Source organism: Ustilago hordei, assembly GCF_900519145.1.
Source record: "Ustilago hordei strain Uho2 genome assembly, contig: UHO2_contig_21, whole genome shotgun sequence".
Lineage (NCBI taxonomy): Eukaryota > Fungi > Basidiomycota > Ustilaginomycetes > Ustilaginales > Ustilaginaceae > Ustilago > Ustilago hordei.
Genome location: NW_024545274.1, coordinates 405,272 through 430,621, shown reverse-complemented (window position 1 = coordinate 430,621; position 25,350 = coordinate 405,272). Strand labels below are relative to the sequence as shown.

The following is a 25,350-nucleotide window of genomic DNA, read 5'->3' as shown; positions in this document are numbered from 1 at the left end:
GAAGAGGAAAGTCATCGGCGAGGCGAATGAGAGCGACCTCGGAAATCGGACTTGCACTCTCGCTTAGAGCCAGAAAAATATCTAGAAGAAAGTCACGTGAACAACCATTCTTTTCTCGGACCCTGAATTCCACCTTCTCCCTCACTGCTCCTCATCAACCCTCACCTTCACCATCAGCGGAACCCCCTTTCGAATCTAGCCAAGATGGCCAGCCCACACGGCTCAGAGCCACCCTCAGCAGCGAGTGGTAGCGTCACCGCCCGCATCAAGGGCCTTCGCAAAACCACACCGTATTGGTACGAATTCCAAACGTATAGCAAGCTCCGATGGTTCGGCCGCGAGCTGATCGAGATCATGACTACCGAGTTCCGCGATCGGACGAAAGAGTACTACGTCTGGGCAATCCACAAAGGCATCTGTACCGTCAACGGGCGTAAAGCTGAAATCCATCAGATCATTGGAGATGGAGATAAGATCTGCAACAGCGTCCATCGACACGAACCCCCCGTAACGGACGAACCAATCAAGATCATTCATAGAGATGATGAAGAGGGAATATTGGTCATCGTCAAACCAGGATCTATCCCCGTTCATGCAGCAGGGAGGTACTTAAGACATACGCTGACGGGGTTGTTGAAGTCGGAACATGGGATAGAGATGGTGTACACAACGAATAGGTTGGATAGGCTAACGAGTGGGATTATGGTCTGTTCGACTAAGAAGGAGACTGCGAGTAGGCTAGGTGCGCAATTTGCCGCTGGTCAGGTGTCCAAAGCCTACGTATGCAGGGTGAGGGGGCAGTTTCCCGAAGGCGAAATCGTCTGCAAAGAACCCATCCTCACCATCGACCGCCAGAGCGGGGTCAACATTGTTCACCCGAAAGGAAAGTATTGCGAGACGATCTTCGTCCGGCTTTCCTATGATCCCTCCACTTACTCTTCCGTCATTTTCTGCCGTCCCATTACCGGTCGAACACATCAAATTCGAGTCCACGTCCAGTATCTGGGCCACCCAATCTGCAACGACCCAATCTATGGCCACAACATCTGGTCCCAAGTCGACCCGTCCTCCTTCGCCGAAGTCATCCCTGATCAATGGAAGAAGGTTGGAGGCCAAATCGGCCAGAAAGAAGTCGAGATGATTGTAGACGCAATAAAAGGAGATCAGGACGGACAAGAAGATTGGGCTCGATGGAAAGATGAAGTCTTATTCAAAGATATGATTGCCCAAGAAGGACTCGAGAATGTACACGTTCCCGGTCCCAACGGTCGTTCTAGTCGGCCTGCTGACGACTTGCTCAAACGAGCATTGCAAAAGCTCGAACTCGAACATGGCGAGCTTCCCGCCAAGGGTTTGAATAGACCGGTGGATATTGAAACAGCATGGCAGAAACGAGTAAGGGAACAATCTTCCGATTTCTGCCCGGAATGCAAAATCCCGCTGTTGCCGGATCCGAAGCCGAAGGAGCTATATATATACTTGCATGCGATCAAGTATTGGACGGACGAATGGAGTTTTGAGGATGCTCTGCCGTGGTGGGCGAGAGAGGATTGGCAGAGTATCAGTCCGCACGGATTGGGGATGGGGGAAGGGGTGGAGGAGGCGAGAGTACCGGAAGGATTGGCGGTGGCGAATAAGACCGAGGCTCAACTAGCTAGTGGTGGCAGTGCGGCGATTTCGAGTTTGATTACGAGCGAGATAGAGGAAAAGGCTTCGAGATTGGCTGAACCGCAAAAGTATGCTCAACTGGATTTGGGAGTTGAGGTGACAAAGGTAAAGCAATTGGTTGATTATGCTCCCTCTCCATCCTCTTCGAGTGATAGGAGCAGTGGTGGTAAGGTGATGCAGAAGGTGGGGAAAGTGGATGTTCCGGTGGTGTTCCAGGTGTTTGGAGGGTTTGAAGACTTTGCCCAGCGAGAGATTCTTCAGCAGACTCTGCATCAGCTTCCCTCCGACGCGATGGCAGCGTTGACATCAAAGCAATCAATATCGTCAAGCATTCACTCCGGTCACGTTCGAGTGCTGGACGACCAGTTGGCAACAAGCGCAATGGATGCATACTTTGATGCGAAACTGGGCATTACAAAGACAGCTTACCTCCTCACAAGTCTCAACGAGTTCCCGAGAGAGCTGGCAAAGGAGCTGAAGCACGAGAAGTTCATCGGCGGTTCGAGTAAGCGGGCGAGATGGAAGGCGAAAGAACTCCGAAAAGCTCTAGCAAAGAGGGAGGGGAAGAAATTGGGTAGGCAAAAGACTACACCTGGGTTGATTGCCAAACTTGCTGTCCTGCGCACAGATGATGCTGAGGACGAGCATCAGAATGCTGAAACGGTGGGGGCTGTAGCGGAGAAGCAAACTTCAGACGATGCCTTACCCTTGACCTCAGGAGCTAGCGACGCAGGAACAGAAGACGGCTCTCCATTCCCCTCCGAAGTACGACTACTTCAGCTACTCGATAGCATCTGGGAATCTTCCCTCCCTCAACTCAACCAAGCCCTCGCCACCTGGACACGCATCATCGAATCGACCACCTACATTACCCTAACACCCGAGCTTCGCACTTATCGCGCCACTGTCGATCGCGCGACGTACAATCTTCCCTCGCTCAACTCGCAAACGATGGAGCGATACGTGGGCGAGCTCGCTTGGGATTGGCTCAACGGTCCTGACCACCGCAATACTGATCGATCAGCGCCAACGCCTTGGAAGGTCGACTTGGAAAAGCCTTTGTTGGATATCACATTGAAGTTCTTCCCCGGGTTCGGGATCGGGGATGAGTTTGAAAAGGAGCTTAGCGAGGAGGACGATCCAGCGCTCAAAACGGAAGGTCAGATCGCGTTTATGCTTAAGCTTCCCGCGCCTACCGCACAGCATGCGAGAAGGCCACCCGGTAGAAACGCGCTGCTAGTTGGAGGTACTACGATGGCGGAATACCGTGCTGCCTCGCTTGCTCTCTCCCTTCCTCTGCCGCTGGAGCGAAAGACGAAGGATGTGCTGCAGAGCGGGGAAGCACTGGAACCAGTTCGAATCCTCGAACCGTGCTGCGGCCACGGCTCACTAGTGTTCGAAACAGCAGCTATGCTGGAAGCGTGCAACATGGCGGGTGTTGTCTTCGGCTGCGACATGGACGCAGAAACCGTCTCGCGTGCTCAACAGATCTCCACTCTCGCTGATCTCTCCCCTACTTCCTTACCCGTTCAAGTCCACCTCTCAGCAGTTGATGGAACAGACGGCGCTTCGTTGGAACACTTTGTCGGTGGACGCAACTCGATCGATGCTATCCTCACCGATCTTCCCTGGGGTAAGCGGGAGAAAGCAGCCCAATCACTAAGTAAGCTATACAGCTTCTTCCTCGAGTCTTGGTTCAGCGTTCTCCGCACCGGAGGGTACATTATGACGGTGACCGCGGAACATAGGACTCTGTCAAGGGCACTGAGTGTGTTCGAGACAACGTGCAGGAAGAAGAGGGCGGGGGCGGTGCTGGTTATGGAAGATGTTAGGATGCTGAGCAGCGATGGGGAGGATGTGGGGATGGAAGAGTGGGAAGAGGAGAAAGTGAAGAGGCAAGGGTTGTTGGAAGCACAGAGGAACGGGAAGATGAGGAAGATTGAGATCGGATACCATGTCTATGTGTTTTTGATACGGAAGGTTGCTATCTGAGCTTGACAGGCGCGTTGAAGGTGATCTATGGATGCAATAACAACATGACTGGCATCCTCTTTTCCGTCAAAGTGGCTGTTTTTCGAGATGAAACGTCGATCGAACCCACCCACTGATCAACATTCATTCATCTGTCGAACTTTTTTCGTCTTGGGCGGCAATCATGTGGGTTGTGTTACATTTAGGAACTGGTTCCACTGCAATTGTGTCTATACATCGCAAGGTTGAACTCAGCGACCGTGCATCGAGTCTTGGTCGCACGCATACACTCGCTCCAACACGGCCGCGTCGGATCAATTCCGCACAATCTCTCAAAAGTCACACTCGCCATCGGATCATCCGAAGCAGCCTATGTGACGATACACAAAAATACAATTAAAGTTCTACTCTTCTGTGATCACTTACACAAGCTCATCACCGTCACACCACGGCTCATCCGATATCCTGTGTCATCCTGATAGGCACTTCCGAAGCCTACGATAGCTTCTTTTGTGACGGCAAGAAGGAGCAACCACACTCACATTTTTTTTATTTTATTTTTTATTTTAGGATAAAATGACCGGCCAAGCCATTGTGATTCTTGGCAGAGGCACAAAAAAAGTCAAGCACGGCAGAAGTATTGCCGGTCAGCATAGTGTCGTCATAGCCACGAAACTTGACCTGCTTAAGCGCCCTGCCTTGTGCAAGCACTGCCTTCACATCGCCCGCCCGTCCGCCTGTCACTGAACTGAACTTCCAGATGCTGCTGCTTGCCTTGTTTGACCTTGCGCTCCCTCTCTCTTAGGAACTGCTGCACTTCTGGCGGCAGTGATGGTCTTCGGATCCAAGGGTCCGCTTTCCCTAGCTCGCTCTCGCTTACGCTCTGTGTGACTGCTGAAGGAGAGAAGGAGGACGCTGACATCAGAGCTTCTGCTCCTTCCAGCGGTGTTCTGCTTCGGATGACTACGCCTTGAGAAGCGACCTGCCATAAGTAGACAGCCGTCTTCCTCGTTGCCTCGCAACCACATCCCCTTCCATAGCCATCGAACTCACTCCCCGCAAGGTGTAGCGAGTTCAAGCTACTCGTCCATCAACGATATCAAGATGAAGCTCAGCAACGCCACCTTGGTCACTTCGAGCTTGCTAGTTGCTTCGGCATCTGCTGCTCTCGCCGCTCCCGCACCTGCCTCCTCTTCGACTTCGAACATTGAGGCTCGCTCAGCACCAGTTCACCTTCCCGTTCGCAAGCGCGACATCCAAAAGCGCTCAGGCAACGTCTTGCTCAATTGGGCAAACGAACAGAAATCCATCCTGCAATCCAAGTACCACCTCTCCTCCCCCTCTGACAAGACCCGCCGAGCAGGCAGCTCAGCCCTCACCAATGTCCAATACGACTCTTCTTGGGTCGCATCCCTCAACGGCGGTACACCTTCGCGCGAATACGAGGTAGTCCTCGACACTGGTTCAGCCGATCTCTGGATCTCATCCCAATACTACCAACCCTCGCAATCGAGCTCCTTCAACAACCGCTCCACTCCATTCGATATCCAATACGGCTCGGGCGAAGTGGCAGGCTATCAAGCGACCGATACGTTCAGCCTTGCCGGCACCACCGTCCAGGATCTCAACTTTGCAGTCGCAACACAGGTGTCTAGCGGATTGACGAGCTCAAACATGGAGGGAATCATGGGTATGGGTTTCCAACGACTCGCTTCGTCCGGTGAACCGCCATTCTGGATCGCAGCAGGGCTCGATACTTTTTCTTTCTACCTGGAACGTGCTTCCCTCAGCTCTTCAGACAGCACTCAGCCTGGCGGAGTTTTCACTCTCGGTGGAACCAACTCGTCGTTGTACCAGGGTGATGTTTCGTACAACCCGCTGATTGAGGAGTTGTACTGGATGGTTCGTTTGGGTGGGATTGGAACACGCGATTCAGATGTCAACCTGAATAGCTTGACCCGAGCAGCCATTGACACGGGTACAACTCTCATTGGCGGTCCCGACAGCGTTGTTCAGTCCCTCTACGCTCAGATCCCCGGCTCGCAATCGCAAGGTAACGGATACTACAGCTTCCCATGCAGAACCAGCGTTGGTGCCACTATGACTTTCAATGGTATCCAATACTCCATCCCGGACTCAGACTTTATCGCCGGTACACTCGACTCGAGTGGAAGTAAGTGTCTAGGTGCGTTTTTCGGTTTGGGCAGCAGTAGTCAGACGGATTTGCAGTGGATTGTCGGCGATGCGTTCCTCAAGAATGTTTACTCGATCTTTACCACTAATGGAAACGGGAACGGAGCTGCGGTCGGATTCGCGAGCTTGGCTAATGGCTTGAACACGGGCACGAGTGCTAGGAGAGTGGGGGCTGGTAGCAGTGGTGGTGGTAGTAGTAGTGGAAGCACTAGTCCTGCGGATAAGGTTGTTGCCAGTTGGAGCTTTGTTGCCGGCGGTGTGCTGACGTCAATGATTGCACTTACCATACTTTAGAAAAAGGAAAGCTTTGTAGATATCATACCTCATTCATGTATACTGTAGCACTATCGTTTTCGCATCGCAAACGCACACGAACTTTCATCATTCATATGTGATCTGGGTATCATTTCGTGACAGATGAGACTCGGCACTAAAGTCAGGAGCGAGTGACAGCATGCAAAGGACTCTCCGCTCTCGATGCAGGCGTGGTTCTCCCATTCGTCCCGATACTTGTACTTGCTGCCATTCCTGCCGTCACGATCCCCAATGCTGGACTGCTTTCTCTCCTGCCGTTCGCTCCACCCAACCCTCTTTCTCCCCCTCCCTCTCCCTCCTGCGTTGGAACTGGAGTAAGAGCTTTATCACTCACCCCATTCATCCCCACCACTCCCGCCCCGGAGAGTGTTGCCGTACTCAACCGCCTCTCCCCCAGTACCTGTTGCTGAAGACAACGCTGCATAGCAAACTTGTTCACTTGATCTTTCCACATCTTCCTTCCCCTTTCCTCCTTCACCGCTTTACTTGCCAAAGTTTTTACATCTATCGCTCCTACGCCTGTTCCTGTATGAGTGCTGTCGATGGATCGGAGTGAGACTGCGTCGAATGAACTTCTTGGCATTCCTCCTCCTGGGGTGCGTGTGCGGGAGGGGGGACGGATGATTCCAGTTGCTAGATGTGAGGTTTCATCCCCCACTTCATCCTCATCCTCATTCTCATCGTCGTGTCGTTGTGGGTGGAGGGGTGAGGGTATGAATGCAGCAGTAGCATTCGGTAACGGGGAGGATTCGAGGTGGGTGTCCAGTTTGACGTGCCTTGGAAGATGTTGCTTGGCTTTACTGGTGAGTGCTTCGTGGTCAGGTGAGAAGGGGTGGCGGAATGCAGGCTCCCAAGGCGAGGGGCCTAAACTTAGCGCACCAGGGGGAAGACGAAGTGCTGTGGGCTGATGTAGAGGTTTCTTTGTTGTGAGATGGCCGCTCTCGTTTAATCCACCTTCTGCTGCAGTATCGTGCTTTTCTACCACCGCGTCTATCTTTGCTGCTACTAAAGGTGGTGGCGGGCGAGATGATTTGCGAGGTTGAATGTGAACCGGTCTGCTTGCCTTGTCATTCACATCCAGAAGGGTTCTACTGGGAGAAGTGGGCGAACGCAATCGGGCAAACACCTGTTCATCCACCGTCTTCTCCCCCGGCAATCCCTCGTTGACAACGTGTAGCCGCTTCCCCCCACTATTTCTCCGCGTATGAGAATGAGAAGGTTGAACATTGCCGATAACCCACAACTTGCCCTTCTCCCTCTCCCCAACCGTCTCCCTCTCTTCGACCGCTCTCGCCGCGGGAGCTCTGGCTACCTCTCCCATACTCTGCTGAACTAATGTCTCGGTCATCTCCCATTGCCTGTACCCGGCTTTCTCCAGGACAGGTGAGCTTGGAGTACTGTCAACTTTCTCATACCTCCCCTTCTCTCCGCCTCTGGCTTTTCTAATCATATCATGCCCCAACGCAGCAGCTTCAGCCCTCTTCCTCCTCTCACTCCTTCTCTTTTTCTCCAATTGTCTCTGCTGTAGTTTGGATGCGGGGACGAGACAGAGGTTGCCAGGACCGCACATCAATCCTCCTGCCTCCCGCATTCGCTCATGTGCAGTGGTAGGATTGGTTGTTGGGTCAGCGGTGAATGCCACATCGTACCCAAAGACACGGCTGAAGAAGAAAGAAGAGAGATTGGAGAGCCGACGGTTGATGTTTCGTAAAACGGAATCGATCACTCGGGCTAATCGCAGGACAAAGGAGTCGATTACATCCGAGGAATGGCGGGAGATGATGTTTCCCATCCTTGCGCGGGAGGAGAGCGGGAGGACTGGTTGGTGTAGCTTGCTGCGTACTCGAAGATAGATGTGGAGAAAGGAAATCAAAGATACATGCTTCTAGGATGCACGTCGTCGTTGTTAGCTGCTGACAGATGGTATGAATGATGCTGTTGGGTGTTGGGTGTTGTTGTCGATGGTAATGGCTGATACGTGTGTTTTGTCTTGATATTCGTACTGATCGTTAGCGTCTCGGTCGTTGATACGTGGGTCGTGATTCAGAACGGGAAGAAGAGATATCTACGAAAGTCGAAGGCCAGAGGATGTCGTTGTCGAGAAGAACCCTGCTCACCTTGGCATCATCAAAGGGGATTGCACATCACCAATGGGTAGGACAGCAACCGTTATCGCGTGCGCTTGTCTCTTCTGTGCAGCGAGGCTTTGTTTAGGGGCTGTCAAACTGCACTTAAGCGAGTCCAGAATTCTGAATTCTGTGTGTGCGGTCGGACTTTTTTGTTTTTTTTTTTTTTTTTTTTTTTTTTTTTTTTTTTTTTTTTTTTTTTTTGTTTTTTGTTTTTTGTTTTTTGTTTTTTTGTTTTTTGTTTTTTGTTTTTTTGTTTCTTTTTTCTTTTCATGCTTTCTGACATGCATCATCCCCTTCTGGTCCTGCATTTCGCGCATTTCGCGCATTTCGCGCATTTCGCGCATTTCCCCTTTTCTCAAAATCAGCCAACTCATTTTTAGGCTTGGCTATATAGCTCATCCATCACTTGTTTCCCTTCCCATGCTGGTTTTGGTAGGTGTAACAGCCAGCGCAAAGGCTTCGCCGCTAAGCTGGAAGATGGCTTGCATACCTACGGCAGCTAATGCAAGCAGCTAAGCAGATGGGATGAGAAGAGGGCGGGGAAGCGAGCGGGAAAGCGAGCGGGAAAGCGAGCGGGAAGAAATGGTTGAGATTCAACATCTCTGGTTGGCAATTTCGAATTTGTGCGTTCTTTTGTTGTTTTTAGTCTCCGCAAACGCTCTCCTTGGCTCGCGTGGCTTGGAGATCTACCGCCTTGCCCGCCTCTCCCTCTTTCTCTTCCCGCAGCGGCATGCTTACCATCCCCCTCTGCTCTCCCTCCCGTCTCTCGGTCTCCCTTTTCGCCTCTTCCACTTTTGCATCGATATCCTTCGCAAAAGCAGCCAAGAGTTTCTCCTCAACCTCTTTCTTCTTCTTACTCTTCTCTCCTCCCTTCCAAATCACGACCGCTGCTCCGATACCAGCTAAAAAGGAGCAGGGCATGAAAGTACCAGTACTCCAAGCAGGTCGATCTCTGTAGTGCGTTGCATATCCCCACATGTATCCGCACAACAAGCATTGAAAGAGAGAGTTGAGATCGTTGAGGATGGTAATCGAAAGGGCGTAGGAGATGGAGAATGCATGATGGGTAAATGTCTCATGTGGCCGATACCAGGATTGGGATTGGGCGAATAGGGTTTGCAGGTCGTGCAAGTGGGCGGCTTGGCTTGCGGAGAGGACTGCGTCTGAGGCTAGTTCGCGGGTGATGGTGGTAGTCTCTTCGTCATCAGACGAGTCCAAGTCTTCGGTGTTGGATTGATGTTTGCCGTGTTTAGATGGGGCAGCGATGGAGGGAAGGTCGTTTTTGTCTGCTAGTTTGGGCAAGCCCTGTTTCTTGCGCAAACGCCAAGTTAGGTGTTGGTAATACGCAATCCATCCCATCCTGTACGTGTCTCTCAGCCTCCAAGGAATCAACCCAACACCGGGGATGGTGAACAGTCCATTTTCAAACTGACTCCACACTTCGACCCAGTAATCCTTATTCTTCCCTCCATCAATCGCTCCTACTAAGAACAACACCAGTGCTGCACCACCAAACACAACCAAGAAGCCATAGATGCCGGCAATAACACCAACAGGCGTCTTGAGGAATGCCCATACACCCTGCATCGCTCGGGCGAACTTTTGGCGTTTGGTGAGCAATTCGTGGACGTACGCGTCTAGGTGAAGATCGTCTTGGTCTTGAGAAGAGGTGCGAGGGGAGCAGTGACGGCCTTCTTCGAGTTGCAGTGTAGCTTCTGTTTCTGCTGCCTTTGAGTCGACTTCTTGTGCGGCAAGGTCTATGACGGGCCGACGATCGTACAAGCCGGGAATGTTGGGGAAGATAAGCGAGTTTCCGATGTTCGACAGATGTCCCGCAGCGGAAACACCTGGATCGACAACGTCAAGTGTATCAACCAAGTAGGCGGAATGTTCGTCGTCCATCGAGCTGCCCTCCGAGCTGGGGGTGATGGTGTCTGTTCCTCCCAGCTCACTATCATTGTGAGCAAGCGAAGGTTTGCACTTGCCTACATCTTCCTGTGCAATTCCACCGTACTTTCTGATGAGAGCCATGAAAGTCGTCTCTTTCGCCTGTCCATGTTCTCTCTCTCCCTCCTTAAGCGGGTCTAGTGCTGCAATCCTTCTCAACCTCTCTCTTCTACGCCTTCTCTCCCGTTTCTCCACCTTTCGATGATGCTTTTCCACCATGCTCCTCACGATCCCATGTGCTGATGGTCGATGATGTCTATGTGGACCTTCATCATCAGAATCGTCATCCTCATCCACGCCATCCCCAACTCTCTTGTGCTTTCGTTTTGCCAGTGCCAAACTACTCTCCGCCTCAGCCTGGGCGGCCAACCTAGCCAGATAAGATCCCTTCTCACCCGTGACACTTGCCAGATTTGTCGGAATTTTCGAATCCACCGGTCTCAGGGAGCTAGCATCGATCGAAGCATGTCGAACTTGAGAATTGAGGAGTGAGTTGGCTTTGGCGAGCTTGCGTGCTTCTTCGGCTGCTTGGTGTCGTTCGGCCAGCTTTTCTTCCGGTGGGGCGTCATTGGCTTGTTTGTGTGTGGAAGAGTCTGGGTCAGATGCTGACGCTTGAAGTGGGCGGGCAGCAGCTGGTGGAGAGATGGGAGAGGCAAGGGTGGTGGTGGGGGCTGTGCGTCCATGTTTGCGTAGCCGCATTGTTCGGTGTCGATGGTGTTTGTACGCCATTGTGGCGAAGGATCAGCCTTGTCGGCTCAACGCTCGATCTCTTTGAGGAATAGAGGATGCAGATGAAGCAACAAACGGAAACGAGGTGCTGAAAGGCGATGGTGAAGAAGAAGAACGAAGATGTGGTACGCAAAGATGCTGTAAAGAGAGCATGTTGTCAACGTGCCACAAGGCCTTTAAGCGTTTAGACTTGCAGTTCAGGCTGCATTGGCTTTTCGCAGGAGTTTACTCAAGCAACACTGCTCAAGTGCCCCCTCTCTTTGTTCACGGAAATAATCAAGGCTTTCATTTGTCAAAGCGCTTCTGACAGGCCTTGTTGTTTGCTGCCGGCGCTCGCTTCCATCTCAGCGTTCTCTCAAGATACATGCGGTTGTGTCAAGAGGTTGTCACCGCCGATTCGTGTATATGCAATTCTGTCTTTTCTTGCAGTATCTCAACTTAGTGTCGACTCGAAGCGCCAGCCTTCTTCGGCCTCGAGAAACCCCCGCCCTCCGCTTTCGCTACGTTGATAGGCGCCTCTCCACCAACAGCAGTGTCAAATCCAGTCCCAGCAGACTTGTGCCTTTCCTGAGCCAACACCTCCTCAATCTCGCCCGTCACGTAAGCATGAGTGAAATCATCCCTGTCCGAAGCCTCTAGCTTCTTGACCACACGCATACCACTGAATCCTTTTACATGGTTCAAGATCGTAAGAACGTTGCTCGAGTAAATCATCCTTGCCTTGACACCACTGGAAGCGGGGCAGCAATAGAGCATTGCTACCACGCTCTCGCCTGATGTGCGCAATCCTGCATCGTCCAATCTGTAAAACGCGATGCGGGGGTCGTTGGCGCTCAGGGCACAAGGCAGGTCTGCAGGAGGAATGAAGCGAGGTGGACACTCGAGTTCGACGGTCTCGCTTCGAAGATCGATGGCCAGAACAACAAGATTCCATTCTGAAGTGCCGGATGCAGTTGAGGCAAGACCCTGAATTGACTCTTGAACGCCATCACCCCATTTGAATCCTACATCGGGCCCACTGCCGCTAGCGCCACCAGCAGAGGTGCGTGTGTTGGTAGCTCGTTCCGTAGCCTGCAATCTGCGCAACTCGGCCAGCTCCTCCTCGCGCTCTGTCAGGCCGCTCTTGCTAGGACCTGTACCAGAACCGATCGAAATGCTGCTCTTCTCCTGTGGCTTCTCTTCCAAGCTCGCTTGATCGAGCCAAGTGGGCAGCGTCGGCTGAGACAGCTTTCCTCCTTCTTGGGCGGAAGGGGTGCGTGGTTCTTGAGCTGCCTTTGTTTCGGCCAACTCCTGTTCCGCAGTCGTGACTTTCGATTCCCGCTCGTTGCCATCATCTGCTGAAGCGACACTTGCGCCTGCAGTCAGTGTCGAGTTTGAGGGCACAGTAGGTTGCCAGAGATTCTCGTTCCTGCCTGCGGCAACAGCTTGAGTCAAAGGTTCCTCAGGTGCTTTCGTTTCTGCAACAAACTGCTTGGCATTCTCCGAGCTCGCCGCTGCATCGTCGTCCTGGCTGTTCTGCTGCTGAACCTTCTCCTGATCCGCCAAAGCTTCAATCTCGGTTGCAGGAGGGGAAGGACTCTTGAATGCCATCGTCAATTCGTGCGAGTTATATCGTTTGGGTGTTGGTGGACAAGTCAATCTTGGCTGTTCCGATTCAGGCACTGGCTTAGGCCGTCCCTCTTCGGTCTCTTGGTTACTGCTAACGCCTGTCACACCGGAAGTAGCACCCAGGTCCGAACCGTTGCTGCTTGACTCTTCCTCTGATCGCAACGTGTTGGCCTTGCCGAGGGAGCCAAAGTTTCTTCGTGCACCACCGACACCTGTTCCAGCAGCTTCACTTGCAGCAACACCTGCTATTTTGGGCTGTGGATTCTGATAGTCGTGCTTTCTACTGTTTCGTAACTTGCTAGGCCACAGAAAGTCCCGGGGAGTAGCACCGAAGATGGTTTCCAGAAAGTTTCGTTCTGTTAGGCCAGCCATGAGAGAGGACCGTGTGATGGCGTATTGCATCTTTTCCTTGATCTTGGCTCCATCAGGTTGGTATGAGCAGCAGAGCCATTCCCAATCGCCCGAGGCTGATTGTGAGTCGAGACGATAGAGAGCATATCCGCTCCGTTGCGGGTCATTGGCGAACAGCTTGGCTAGGACAGGAAGGAAGTCGTCCTTGTCGCTCACATCGGGGCTAGAAGGTGGGGCGGATTGGACAAGTTTGAGAAAACCACCATCGTTCTGGACGAGAATCGCACGGACGGATGCGTCGGCTTCTTGAAAGGCTTTCGACAGGTCATCGCTGATTGGGATGTTGGACATTCTGGCCGGACTCGTACGGAGAAGGTGTGCAGGTGGTTGAAGGCGGTGGTGGTTGTGAAGAAAGTTTTCGATTCGACTTTCCACCTCCGCTGACGGAAGGACTGTGTGGACTCGATGTATGCTGTGGAGCAAGAAGGAGAGAGGTCTGTGCTATGTTGTACTGTGTTGTACTGTGTTGTACTGTGTTGTGTTGTGTTATGTTGTGTTATGTTGTGTTGTGCTGTGCTGTGCTGTGCTGTGCTGTGCTGTCGGTGTTGCTGCTGTCGGTGTTGCTGTGCGTATGTGTCATTATTTGCAAGTGTCGCGTTGAAACGTTTTCCCAGCAGACAGTGTGGAGTCGGATCTCGCCCCGTTCACCTTCGAGTGTACAGAACTGTCATCTGTTGCGATCTAACATTGAAATCATGAAGGCCTACCCGGCATGCCCGGTTCAACTGCAGTCCGGCTTGGAGCTTGAATTTGTGCCGCGACTCCGGTCTACTCTGTCAAATAGCTGGCCGAAACTCTTTGGTGTGCTTGTGCAACGCTATTGCGGGGCCCAAAGAAAGTAAAGCTCACCATTGCGACTGTAAGAGAGCGTCTTGGCGCGCATCCTTTCGAGCTGCTCCGTGCTCTCTCCGGCTTTCGCTTTAGCGAGCCGTCCAACTTGCCGTCCGACCCTTCTTCTTCTCATCCATCTTCGTCTTTTCCATACGTCGCTCGGTAACTGTCGCAAACATGCCCAAGGATGCAGCACCCGAAGTCATGCCCGAGCTCTCCGCTCAACGCCTCTTCACACTCAATGGCAAGGTCGCCCTCGTGACCGGCGGTGGTACCGGTATCGGCAAGATGATCGCCGCCACCTACATTCGCAACGGTGCCAAAGTCTACATCGCCTCTCGCAAGCTATCCGACCTCCAAAAGGTTGCTGCTCAGCTCTCCAAACTCCACCCTTCCGACCCCGAGGGCAAACAAGGTCTTTGCATTGCCCTTCAAGCTGATGTTGGTAGCAAAGCTGGATGCGATGCCCTCGCTGAACAGGTCAAGAAGGTCGAGTCCAGATTGGATATCTTGGTCAACAACTCGGGTTTGACTTGGGGTGCCCCCATGGTCGACTTTCCCGAGCAGAAGGGTTGGGATAAGGTGTTCGATTTGAATGTCAAAAGTCAGTTTTATTTGACTGTTGCATTGCTGCCATTGTTGGAAGCGGGAAAGAGCAACACCGAACACGCTAGTGTTTTGAACATTGCTAGTACTGCTGCCATCGTGCCCCTCGCTGAAGGTGGATTGTCGGCTCCTGGCAACGGAACCTATTCTTGTAAGCAATCCCTCAATTCTCTCGCTTCTCTTCATCTTTCACAAGCATGTCATTGACAATCCTCTTTGGAATATCTGATTCTATGTAATGTTGGCAGACCAACCCTCGAAGGCAGCCTCATTGCACCTTACTCGAGTCCTCGCCAACTCGCTCGCTGAAAAGTACATTATGGTCAACGCCATCTGCCCCGGTGTCTTCCCCTCCCGTATGACCGCCTACGGTCTCGAGGAGAACCGTGACTTGCTTGAAGGCATCCAGCCTACCGGCCGTGTCGGTACACCAGAGGACATTGGCGGCGTTGCCATGTTCTTTGCTTCTCGTGCGGGCGCTCATTGCACCGGTACTGGCATTGTTGTGGACGGTGGTCAGAGTATTCAGTTCCAGCCCCGTCTCTAGCTTCAGTTCCAGCCTCGTCTCTAGCTTCAGTCCTCGGTGCCAACTCTTTTGTTCTCTATCAGGAAACGTGAACCTTTGCTCTCATGATGGTCGTCCTGCGAGTGTTGCCGTGGCGTGAAACCCAATCAAGACGTTTGTTCACAAAATCGTGTAGATTCGATACAAATACAAATGAGTCGAGATGAGAGCTGTTCTGAGAAGAATCACAGTCAGTCATCTTTGAGGTATCGCCGACGCATAGTTCGATACTTCTTCAGCTTGTACAGCGTCTCCGTTTCTGCACCGAGGTCCATCAAACAAATCCTAGTGTGTCAGTCTCTTCGAGCTGATTGTGCAGCATAGCAGCATAAGACGGCGAAGAACATACCTTTCTTGACGAACTCGGCCAAAACCAACTTTGCGTTGATCTCCTTTTCGTCTGTCAAGTGTGCGTTTCTGGCGAACATACCCCGAAGCTTGCCCAAGAAATTGTAGTTGGGATCTGGGTATTCTCTTCCCAGTCGGTGCAGCTGAGGTTTCAGAGCGGAGATTGACAAAGGGGAGTCAATTGAAGACGCAAATATATGGCGCTGAGAGGCGATATAATGCTAGCTTACCTCTTTATACATTCCAATAGCTCGTGCTCTTAACGGATGGCCGAGTGGCGGCATGTTGGAGACCTATCGTTTCCGAGTGGCGAACTCGGTTACTTTGTATTGAATCCTACTAGAACGAAGACCGTGCCCTATGCGTAGCTGTCCAAACGCAGAAGTGCAGAAAGAATGGTAGTGAGTAAGATGGCGGTTAGGACACACATCTCGACTGACAGACTCGTTGTGCGTGATTCACGCTTCGGAACTCGCTTTTCTTTGCTTAGCCGTAGCCGATCGCAAAAACGAAGCCAGAAATCAGGATCTCAAAAATCGTGGGCTTTCATTTCTTTGCATCTCCATCATCTCCCTCCTTTCTTCCACGGACTTGGCTTTCATACGGGGCCAAACTCCCTAACAGGAGCGCTCAATCATGGAACGTATCAACTCGGCCAACGAGCTTGACGAAGCCACAAAGGTTGAGACCGCCGAAGCTCTAACAAAGTCCCGCCAATTTCTAACGACTCGTCTGCTTCCGGACCTCGATCGAGCCAATCGCGAACATCAGAGCCTTGTGGCGCAAATTGACGAATACAAGAAGCTTCGTGATGCTCTCAGGCTGTTTGATAACAATGCTACAAGTAAAGGGAAGGTGGGGGATACGGTTCTGGCTGATGTGGGAAGCGGGGTTGCTGTCGAGACGAAACTGTAAGTCCAGTTGATCAAGGTGAGAGGATTAGGAAAAGGAGACGAAGCTGACATGTTGATGTTGATGTTGATGTTGATGTTGATATGATGATGATAGAATCGAGTATGAGAAGCCGATCATCTCACTCGGTCTGGCCAACTTCTATGCTCAGCTGACAAACAGGGAGGCAAGAGCGTTTATTACCAAGAAGCTTGATTTGTTGGAGACGTAAGTTGCATCCCTCTCTCTTCATCCGCACGAGAGTCGGAAGCTGACATGGTCGTCATTGCTTAATGAATGTAGGAAGCGAGATAGAGCAATAGACAAGCTTGCTCAGATCGAAGCACACATTCATCTGGTAAGTGACCTGCCTAAGGAAAGCATCAACGGCATGGAAGAGATCGCTAACTATCTTTGATCCGATCATGGAGGCGGAAAAACAGACATCAACATCAATAACACAGCTCGACAATTTGCATCGCGGAGGGTCGATTGTGGATGACATCTGATCGCAACCAACAGCAAAGCACTCGGCTCCGACATTCATTTGTACTTGTATCCTTCTCATCGCAATCAACGCATACAACATGGCATTCATCACAAACGACCCCGAGTACATGAGAAGCTTGCATTGCCCTGGAGCATACACCAGAAAAGAAGCAGACTGTGGATCAAATGGAAGCAAATATAGGCATCGCAAGCCAACATGCCGCCGAAACCACACAGTCCTCTCTTACTTCGGCGGTATCAAGCTGAGATCTGATCTGATCTGATCTGGTCCCGATTTAGGTTGTTCCTGAGATGTGACTTTACGCAGAATTTACGGAATATGTCTTCTTGGCATACCTTAAATTTTTGACAGAGGCGCAACACCAGTGTCAAAATGGCCTCCAAGCCGGGCTTCCGTGTTCCCCGCACTTGGGCCTCAGACATCGTCCAATCAGAATTCGAGCCATGGATCACAGTGCCCACCTTCTGTCTGCTATCACGCTTCACAGGCCAAAAGCATCTTTATGACCCCCTAAAGGTTGTGCTTAATGCAATTGAGTGAGAGAGGATGAGATAAGGTGGTGAAGCGGCTTTTGAGTTGAGGGAGTGGCGGATAAAATAAAGCTTATCTTTGGTGGCACCTTATTGGCTAGACGGGTATAGGGCGGTGCAAGGTGGACCCTTTTTTTGGCTCTCCACTGGCGAGGTTAGGAGGACAGCGAATGTTGCCGGGCACCAACGATTCTTCTTGTGTGTTGACGCTGTCGTTGCATGGTCCTCCAACACCTCTTTTCTGTGTATCAGATACTCCTGACCGCCATCATCATCCTAGGCAAGTTCATCCTTCCTTCTGACAGCGAGATACAGCATCTTCGGTTCGTCCCCACCTCGATACACACTCGCCACCCAGCACTAGCACCTGCCATCTTCCTGCACTACACAGCATCGCCTTCTGATCATTGCCTCTTACCGCCACCAGCTCAACTCTCCCTGCTTTGAACCATCAGTGCTCACCTCATCTACCCCCTATAACGAACTCGCCGAAATGGCAGCCCTAGCTCCAGCTGCACCTTTCTCTCTACTCGCCTCCCTCCCGGCTTCCCCATCACCGCCTCACGCGACCGCCATCTCTTCCGCACGGCCGCCACGCCTCCTTCTCCGCCTTCCCGAACAAGACCCGTCCGACACCCCTCGCAACCCGTTCAAACGCAAATGGAAATCCTTCGTCAACCTCTTCGCACTCCCCATCCGAACCTACTACCTTGAACCACCCGGCGGTGCATACCGCGCAGAACTACAAGCTAGAAGAGCAGCAGGTCAGTGGTGGGCAGAAGACGACGAACATCGTCGTTGATTCTGGCCTTGTCCTGCTTACACTGACCAGGTTGGAGATGACGAAATGGTGCTGTTCAAGGCTCAAGAAGAAGCCGAGGCGCTAGCTGCTCAACAGCAGCAAGACCAGGCGCAAGAAGAGGAGGACGGGGATGTAGAAAGGGAAGAAGAACCCGCTTCCTCAGCAGCAGCCGAGTCTTCACCCGAATATGAAGCTTCCAATCCGTTCTCCATTCCACAAGCAAGAAGGGGAACCAATGTCATACCGTCCTTTGGCAATGGTACACCTATGTTGCGACACGTGTCAACACCTCTCACCCCCACGCCCTTCTCTACTTCCCCGCCAACAAGAACAATGCGGCAGAGGAGCAGAGCACAATCTTCCGCAACAGGAACTCGCCCAACAATTGGAGCAAGGAACATCTCAGAACCACTGAGCTGGACTTTGGTTCGTTCGCAGTACTCCTTTCCGAAGCGAGGATTGACTGCGGAACAGTTGAGCTTTTTGAGCTCGGTGGAGAGTCTGGGCAGGTTGGGTGTCCCGCACACTCCCACTGGTGCAGCTGTTCCAGCGGAAATCCGTTTTCCCTCGCCTGCGTACGAGGTCAGAGGGGAAGAGAGAGGAGAGTACGGATTTCCGATCGTTTAAGGTCCTGTCTAGTTCCCAGGTTCCACGTCATCAGCTTAAGGCATACCATCAAAGCATACAAACATCTCAACCTTTCTCGGTTTCGTAGACCATCTCGACTGCAATCTTTTTGTCCCTATTACATTTCATTCGCTGTATCAAACATTCTCTCGCTGTCAATTTAGAATCTTGCATCTCGTCTCGATTGGGTATATTGATCGTACATGAACAAAACTGAGCTCTAAAAGATCCTACCAGACCCTCTACAACGCAAACAAGTCTCATCACCAAACCAAAAGCTCTCTGTCAATCCTCTTCCTCCACACTCGTTACACAACCTTCCACCAATCCTCGGGTCACCAGGCATCACAACTAACGCTCCTGGTGGTGGAGGTCTTGCGCCGTACCATCCTGACGCTGGAGGTTGAAAGGTGACATACGGGTTTGGTCCGCCAGGGTCGCGACCAAATCCGCCCACAAAGCCTCCTGGAGGTCCTGCTGCTACTGGCGGAGGGCCGTAGTGATATCCTCCCTGCGGCGGATGAGGAGGCGGTGAGTGGAGAGGGGGAGATTGCGGACCGTGACCAGGCGGCGGCTGGGCGGGAGGCACGTATTGCGAAGGTAGCCTTTCGTGTTCTGCTACGTTGCTGGCGTCCTGATAGTTCGGTGGAACGTCGGACATGCGAGCTCCTTCTGTTTCTGCATCTAGCCCTGCTGGGGATGGTGGAGGTCGCTGTGGTGGAGGTGGTACGTGTAGTGGTGGTGCATGCATTGGAGACGCATACCCTCCTCCACCGTACGGACTTGGCATAGGCCCAGGGGGCGACCGAGGAGGACCAAATCCTCCACCTCCAGCTCCCGGATATCCACCTGGCATATGCCCATGACTTAGTCCTCCGCTCCACGGATTCATTCCCTGAGCATTTGGACCATTCAGCAGCGGTAATGGCTTCTGCAACGTGCCCGTATTGTTCAAACCAGTGCTGTAGGACATCGCTGAAGTATAATTCTTTCCGTACTTGTCCCAACAGCTTTTGTGCGGGTTGTTGGGATCGCCATGTTTGTAGCCCGTATCATTGCATTTCGGACAACCGGTCCAGTTGCGAGGATAAACAAGGAGCTTCCCTTTGCGTAGAAGCGGATGACCGGGTGCGGGGACCGTAGTTGGCCGATAGCTGTCATTGGGTCTTGCTGGTGGTCGAGATGAGGTGGAGGATGAAGAGGCGGTAGGTGGAGGACGAGGTGGTGGAGCGAACGCTGAAGGCGTTGGAGGTACAGGAGAGACTGGCGAGGTGATCGTGGAAGAGTGCCGCGAATGGCGTGAGTCTAGGCTCGGTCCGGTTGGCTCTGCGATGGATGTCGTCGGACTGTGAGCGGCCGCGGGCCGAGGCGGTAGTGGGGGAGTAGCGGAGATCGTAGCAGCTGTAGTGTGCGTGTTCAACGTTGTAGAGGCGCCGGAATGCTGCGGCGTGACCGAGCTCAAGAACGGGTTCGTGTGAGAAGTAGGGTTCGGCGAAGCAGCCGGCGCTGCCGTTGTGGTCGTAGATGCTCCAGATGGACGCTCTTCGGGCGCCAAGAAGGGGTTGTGTGAAGCTGTATTTGTATTTGCGCCCGGTGCTGTTGTTGTGCTCGCGGTTGCCACTGGTGCCGTCGTTGTCGGAGCAGCGGTCGTAGTCATGGAGGAAGTCGTTTCGCCAGGCAAAGGCTCGTACGGAGGCGGTGGCTCATCCGGAAGCGGGTCGATATCTGCATCGTTATTGCGCGACATCGCTCTTTGCCGCCAAGATGTCGGTGATGAGGAAGCGAGGGTTTGTGATGATAGTCTTATCCGAAAGCGCTCATGTTGTGCCGTTCTGCTGCCGCGTTTTGTTCCGCTTTGTCGAGTGAAAAAGTGCGGATTTCGGGAGTCAACGCCGAGCCTTTCGAGTTCTTTCTTCTTGCTCGTTCAAGGGTCCAAGTACAACCTTACTACCAGTAACATCGCAGCGTCAGGCTTCGAGTCAGGAAGAGCTCCTCAGCAGGGCAGATCGACGGATAGATCGCATTGGCTGACTTGAGTTAGCTCGCAACTATGTCGGTGACCCTTCACACCACCCTCGGCGACATCAAGGTAGGTTGCTAACCCCCGCCTCATTCCCTCTCTTGCCTTCTGCAATCTCATACTGACAATCATCCTTTATCGCGTGTTGACTACCCTCAGATCGAAGTGTTCTGCGATGTCACTCCTCGTGCAGCGGAAAATTTCCTAGGCCACTGCGCCAGCGGAACATACAACGATGTCAAGTGGCATCGTAACATCAAATCATTCATGATCCAGACTGGCGATCCCACAGGCACAGGCAAAGGCGGCCAATCCATCTGGGGTAAGCCATTTCCAGACGAGATCAGGTCACAGCTCAAGTTCGATCGACGTGGCATCGTCGCATGTGCCAACGCCGGACCGGACACGAACAAGTCGCAATTCTTCATCACCTACGCAAAGCAACCGCATCTGGACGGAAAGTACACGATCATCGGGAAGGTGATTGATGGTGCAGAAGATGGCGGGACATTGGATGCGATGGAGAGTGTACCCGTGGATGCGAAGAATAGACCGACGAGTGAGATCAGGATGACGGCAGTCACGATACATGCCAATCCTATTGCGAGTAAATCCACTCAGCCATAATTAAGTGACTCTCGTCCGGCGAGGAACAGAGCGATGACGGACGAACAGGTCTGTCAGCTGATGACGACTTAGAAATGTGCAGCACTACCAGCCGCTACACCATTACCAAAGTTGTTACCACCCAGACCCGAACTCGTTGTCATGCCAGTACCAACATTCAGGAACGAAGGAGGAACGTATCCAACACCACCGTCCTGAACTACTCCTCTGGCAGCGGCACCAGTAGCACCACCGGCTTCAAGAGCCTGTCCTCCACCCTGAGCCGCCTGTTGCTGCCTCAGCTCGCCCTGCTGCTCCAACCATGCTCTGTAATCAGGCTTCAAATGCATCTGTCCTCTCTCGTCCACGTCCATCCAAGGATACTGCGCCACAAATTGCGTCACTGGAATAGGCTGCGTCCAGCCTTGGGGCAGGACCCAGGTTGCTACAACACCATCCGAACACATCAAATCGATTTGTGTCAGCACATGGACCCAAGAGAGGACTATGGAAAGACAGGATTGGAGAACTTACGAGTGCGGCACGACCCAGTCTCAGTCTTAGCGGAATGACCAAGCTGATCGTCGAACGCATCGGTGATGTCGCGCTTGCGAAGACCCTTAAGCAGCATGTGACCCGTGCGGGGGTCTACAGGAACCATTCGACCGTTGACAGTGCAAAAATAGTTCTTGGTCATCTTGGAAAGATACCAGTCTTTGAAGTGACCACCGATGTTGCGTTTGCCGAAGGGCACCGCCTTCTTCGACTCTGCCGCATTGTTGCCAGAAAGCAAGGCTAGAGCGAGGAGAAGAATGAAGAGGAATTGAAAAGGAGTGGTTGCCATCCTGTGCGAGCGAAAAGGAATGTGTGAGTGAGTCATGATGGTGGTTGCTGAGCAGGTACTAAAGAGACCACGAGACTTGGGTCAGTGAGTTCGTGTCCTTGCAAGAGAGACCCACATCAACATGAAGGATTTCATTTGCTTTGCATTGCTACTCGAACCCGCCATTGAGCGAGAGTGGAAGAGCTGGTGGGAAGATTGTGTTGTCGCTTGCCGTCGCTTGATGAAGTGGGGACATCATGCTGTATCCACCCGATGGTGCCCGATCAGACCTCGAATTCGAGATGAGTGGAGCCTTCCGTTCTTTTTCTTTTATTAAAAAAAAAAAAAAAAAAAAAAAAAAAAAAAGAAGAAGAAGATATTACTGTAGTCACCGCAAGCTGACCTTGTTCTGCTCTCGCCTTCTCAACATCAACCACACTCGACTATATCAACCGTACGGCATCACCATGTCACTTTAGACGCAGTATACTGTGATCAGGCTCGCAGACACTCAACCTCGATATGTCTCTGCTGCACGCCGCGCTGGCATCCAATCGGCCTTTGTCAGCTGCGTACCGCAGTACAGCTTCGACCAGCAGGATACTGAATGCAACGAGATGTATCGCTTCATCAAGCCGGATTCTTGCTCAAGTTCAGCAGGAGAAACCGCCCCAAGATCATGATCAGCCTGTACCAAAAGAAGGATTAACGGAAGAGAGACCACAGAAGCTCGGCAAGCGAGCTCGCAGAGCCCTCAGAGCGAAGCAACGGCAGGAGGATGAACGACCAGCGAAGGAGACTAGAGCCAAGGCCAAGGCTGAAGCGAGAGCCAACGATACCGCTACTTCAACGAAAAATCTACAACTTCCGTCAGGTCTCGATGCTCCCTCAATACTTAAAGTCAAGCACGTACTGAACGCAGCAGACGGTCGACCCTCACCTCAGCAAATAGAGCTGAACGGCTGGCGAAAGTCACAAGCACAATCAGGAGATGAATCAAACCCAAACGTCAGCTGGTGCGGGTCTCTCTTCCGCAGTCACATCTCCCTCCTAACTGGCTTCTGTACGGCACCCGATACTCGGCCCATCAACGATGTTGTCCCCGCCAACACTTCCGCATCTGCCACCGCCAACACTTCCGCATCTGCCACCGCCAACACTTCCGCATCTGCCACCGCCAACACTTCCGCATCTGCCACCGACAACACTTCCGCATCTGCCACCGACAACACTTCCGCATCTGCCACCGACAACACTCCGACCCCCGAATCCACCAAAACAACAACGAAAGACGACCTGCCACGGATCAAAAGCATTACGTCACCAACAATGACCAAGTTTGAACGAATGGAGACTCAAGCACGAGTCATCTTCCAAGCCATCCGTGAAGCTCGTGAGCGAGGCATTGTGGATGAGGACGAATCATTCTTCTACCCGTACCCTGAAGGTGTGCCGCCGAAGGATATCGATGGGAAAGATGCGGTCTGGTTGTACCTGGGATCCAATCCAGAGGCATGGGGGAGAGAATTGCCGCCTGTGAAAGATAGGTGGCTGGAAGTGCTGTCATTGGGCCTGGCAAAGGAGATTTCTGTTCGTCCTCACAGCTCTGCCGCGAATGAGGAGGGAGAAAGTGAGGAGGGAGAAAGAGAGGAGGAAGAAAGAGAGGAGGGAGACTATGCGATTGCGTTCGACGATCTGGTCGAAGACTTCGACTTGGAAGATCACGAGAGACTGGAGCAGCTGGGAGATAGTATTGTCAACATGTCTTCTCGTCTCCTGGCCTATTTGTCGTATCCTGATGTCAACGAGGGATCGCTGACAAGACTATCGAACTACCCGACACAGAACAACATCCTCGCTCTGTTGTTCCAGGAATGCGGACTTGCAGCAAGACGTGACGAGCTCAGAAGGGAGCTCAGAAAGGCTCGAAAAGGCGAAGATCCCGAAACAGAAATCAGCAGCAGCAGCAAGGGAGAAGACAAAGCCGATGCTGACGAAGAGAAAGCGCGCCTGCCGCTACTCATCAAACGTGATGCAGATATGTTCGAAGCCTACGCAGCCGCCGTCTTCCTTTCTCACGGGAACAACCTCAACGTAGTTCATGAATGGCTCTGTGGGCTGTTCAGGCCATTCCAGGATCAGGCATATCGATTCATGGTACAACGCAGCGAAGCTTTAGCGCGCTTGCATGCAAACCAGGCTGCAGCTGCAGCTGCCGCCGCCACTAGCACGAACTTAGCAGCGGATGGGCTGGGGATCAGAAGTTCCTCTGTTGACCCTTCTTCTGTACCCTTCTCTTCGCTGTTTCCTGACTTTGCGAGAGGGTCGGAGAAGGCTTTTGTCGCCCCGAATCCTACTCATGCATTGAACGGAATCGGTGGAGGAGCTTTCGTCACAGACGAGTTCCTCACTGTTGCAGCACGTGCAAGGAGACAGAGAGAGGAAAGGATGAGGGAGGAATTGAGGAAGGCGGATAGAGAAGAGTTGATGAATATGGGCTGGTTCAGGAAAGGGTTCCTGTTCTTGAGGCAAGGTTTTAGACAGTATGTGATGGGCAAAGATCTGGCGAGAGAGGAAGAATTGAGTATTAGGGAGAGGGTGAGGGAACAGAAAAGATTGAGTGAGAAGGATAGAGAGCGGAATCGGGCGAAGGAGAGGAATCAAGCAGGGGTCAGTATTAGGAGTACGGGGAGTAAGATGAAGATGAAAATTAACGGAGAAGCTGAGTAGATTTGCAATCATACACTACATAGAGATCACAGCCCCCGTACGTGCGTGATGCGGGCGATACGTGTGAGCACACATAGTGACGAGTGAAGTAGAATGAGATGATCAGCAAAGGTTGAGAGCAAGATCGGGAGAGGTCACCGCCAAATCCGAATACAGGTGGCAAAGATGGCGGGGATTTCTGTCAGCAGAGCGCGACGTGGATTTGTGTTGATGTCGTAACCCGTGGATGCGAAGAATAGACCGACGAGTGAGATCAGGATGACGGCAGTCACGATGCATGCCAATCCTATTGCGACCGGTCTGGCTCAAGCCGATATACCCGCTACCCTCTAACATTATCATGGGGCCCTGGGCATGGGGTCCTGCCCCCCTCTGGGGGTAAAGCGCGGGGCAGACAAGTTTGGCGTGTCTGATCTGAATCTCTGCGAAAATGCCATCCATCCTCTACAACACCCACCATCACAACCTACGAAGACTCGACCGCCGCGC

General features: G+C 52.4%; 13 protein-coding genes across 13 annotated transcripts; 7 read left to right on the top strand and 6 right to left on the bottom strand.

Moving 5' to 3' along the window:
• Positions 1 to 204: 204 nt before the first annotated feature.
• On the top strand, positions 205 to 3,660 carry UHO2_06887 (uncharacterized protein; the record flags this gene model as incomplete). Its single annotated transcript, XM_041557925.1, has 1 exon — positions 205 to 3,660. One exon carries the CDS (start codon positions 205 to 207, stop codon positions 3,658 to 3,660), a length of 3,456 nt encoding a protein of 1,151 aa, XP_041413859.1.
• A 1,083-nt stretch (positions 3,661 to 4,743) lies between these two features.
• UHO2_06886 (uncharacterized protein) lies at positions 4,744 to 6,126 on the top strand (the record flags this gene model as incomplete). The annotated part of the gene is made up of 1 exon (XM_041557924.1): positions 4,744 to 6,126. The coding sequence occupies one exon, from the start codon at positions 4,744 to 4,746 to the stop codon at positions 6,124 to 6,126; it is 1,383 nt and encodes a 460-aa protein (XP_041413858.1).
• A 142-nt stretch (positions 6,127 to 6,268) lies between these two features.
• UHO2_06885 (uncharacterized protein) lies at positions 6,269 to 7,939 on the bottom strand (the record flags this gene model as incomplete). The annotated part of the gene is made up of 1 exon (XM_041557923.1): positions 6,269 to 7,939. One exon carries the CDS (start codon positions 7,937 to 7,939, stop codon positions 6,269 to 6,271), a length of 1,671 nt encoding a protein of 556 aa, XP_041413857.1.
• Positions 7,940 to 8,918: 979 nt separating this feature from the next.
• Positions 8,919 to 10,952, bottom strand: UHO2_06884 (uncharacterized protein; the record flags this gene model as incomplete). The annotated part of the gene is made up of 1 exon (XM_041557922.1): positions 8,919 to 10,952. One exon carries the CDS (start codon positions 10,950 to 10,952, stop codon positions 8,919 to 8,921), a length of 2,034 nt encoding a protein of 677 aa, XP_041413856.1.
• A 438-nt stretch (positions 10,953 to 11,390) lies between these two features.
• UHO2_06883 (uncharacterized protein) lies at positions 11,391 to 13,262 on the bottom strand (the record flags this gene model as incomplete). The annotated part of the gene is made up of 1 exon (XM_041557921.1): positions 11,391 to 13,262. The coding sequence occupies one exon, from the start codon at positions 13,260 to 13,262 to the stop codon at positions 11,391 to 11,393; it is 1,872 nt and encodes a 623-aa protein (XP_041413855.1).
• A 717-nt stretch (positions 13,263 to 13,979) lies between these two features.
• UHO2_06882 (putative NADPH-dependent beta-ketoacyl reductase (rhlG)) lies at positions 13,980 to 14,955 on the top strand (the record flags this gene model as incomplete). Its single annotated transcript, XM_041557920.1, has 2 exons — positions 13,980 to 14,559; positions 14,657 to 14,955. 2 exons carry the CDS (start codon positions 13,980 to 13,982, stop codon positions 14,953 to 14,955), a joined length of 879 nt encoding a protein of 292 aa, XP_041413854.1.
• A 209-nt stretch (positions 14,956 to 15,164) lies between these two features.
• On the bottom strand, positions 15,165 to 15,605 carry UHO2_06881 (uncharacterized protein; the record flags this gene model as incomplete). The annotated part of the gene is made up of 3 exons (XM_041557919.1): positions 15,165 to 15,232; positions 15,323 to 15,464; positions 15,552 to 15,605. 3 exons carry the CDS (start codon positions 15,603 to 15,605, stop codon positions 15,165 to 15,167), a joined length of 264 nt encoding a protein of 87 aa, XP_041413853.1.
• A 352-nt stretch (positions 15,606 to 15,957) lies between these two features.
• Positions 15,958 to 16,721, top strand: UHO2_06880 (uncharacterized protein; the record flags this gene model as incomplete). Its single annotated transcript, XM_041557918.1, has 4 exons — positions 15,958 to 16,232; positions 16,330 to 16,440; positions 16,516 to 16,570; positions 16,656 to 16,721. The coding sequence occupies 4 exons, from the start codon at positions 15,958 to 15,960 to the stop codon at positions 16,719 to 16,721; spliced, it is 507 nt and encodes a 168-aa protein (XP_041413852.1).
• Positions 16,722 to 17,746: 1,025 nt separating this feature from the next.
• UHO2_06879 (uncharacterized protein) lies at positions 17,747 to 18,682 on the top strand (the record flags this gene model as incomplete). The annotated part of the gene is made up of 2 exons (XM_041557917.1): positions 17,747 to 18,017; positions 18,093 to 18,682. 2 exons carry the CDS (start codon positions 17,747 to 17,749, stop codon positions 18,680 to 18,682), a joined length of 861 nt encoding a protein of 286 aa, XP_041413851.1.
• A 220-nt stretch (positions 18,683 to 18,902) lies between these two features.
• Positions 18,903 to 20,429, bottom strand: UHO2_06878 (uncharacterized protein; the record flags this gene model as incomplete). The annotated part of the gene is made up of 1 exon (XM_041557916.1): positions 18,903 to 20,429. One exon carries the CDS (start codon positions 20,427 to 20,429, stop codon positions 18,903 to 18,905), a length of 1,527 nt encoding a protein of 508 aa, XP_041413850.1.
• Positions 20,430 to 20,732: 303 nt separating this feature from the next.
• Positions 20,733 to 21,329, top strand: UHO2_06877 (putative peptidylprolyl isomerase (cyclophilin)-like protein; the record flags this gene model as incomplete). The annotated part of the gene is made up of 2 exons (XM_041557915.1): positions 20,733 to 20,771; positions 20,862 to 21,329. The coding sequence occupies 2 exons, from the start codon at positions 20,733 to 20,735 to the stop codon at positions 21,327 to 21,329; spliced, it is 507 nt and encodes a 168-aa protein (XP_041413849.1).
• Positions 21,330 to 21,397: 68 nt separating this feature from the next.
• On the bottom strand, positions 21,398 to 22,152 carry UHO2_06876 (uncharacterized protein; the record flags this gene model as incomplete). The annotated part of the gene is made up of 2 exons (XM_041557914.1): positions 21,398 to 21,753; positions 21,843 to 22,152. The coding sequence occupies 2 exons, from the start codon at positions 22,150 to 22,152 to the stop codon at positions 21,398 to 21,400; spliced, it is 666 nt and encodes a 221-aa protein (XP_041413848.1).
• A 501-nt stretch (positions 22,153 to 22,653) lies between these two features.
• UHO2_06875 (uncharacterized protein) lies at positions 22,654 to 24,861 on the top strand (the record flags this gene model as incomplete). Its single annotated transcript, XM_041557913.1, has 1 exon — positions 22,654 to 24,861. One exon carries the CDS (start codon positions 22,654 to 22,656, stop codon positions 24,859 to 24,861), a length of 2,208 nt encoding a protein of 735 aa, XP_041413847.1.
• Positions 24,862 to 25,350: the final 489 nt, after the last annotated feature.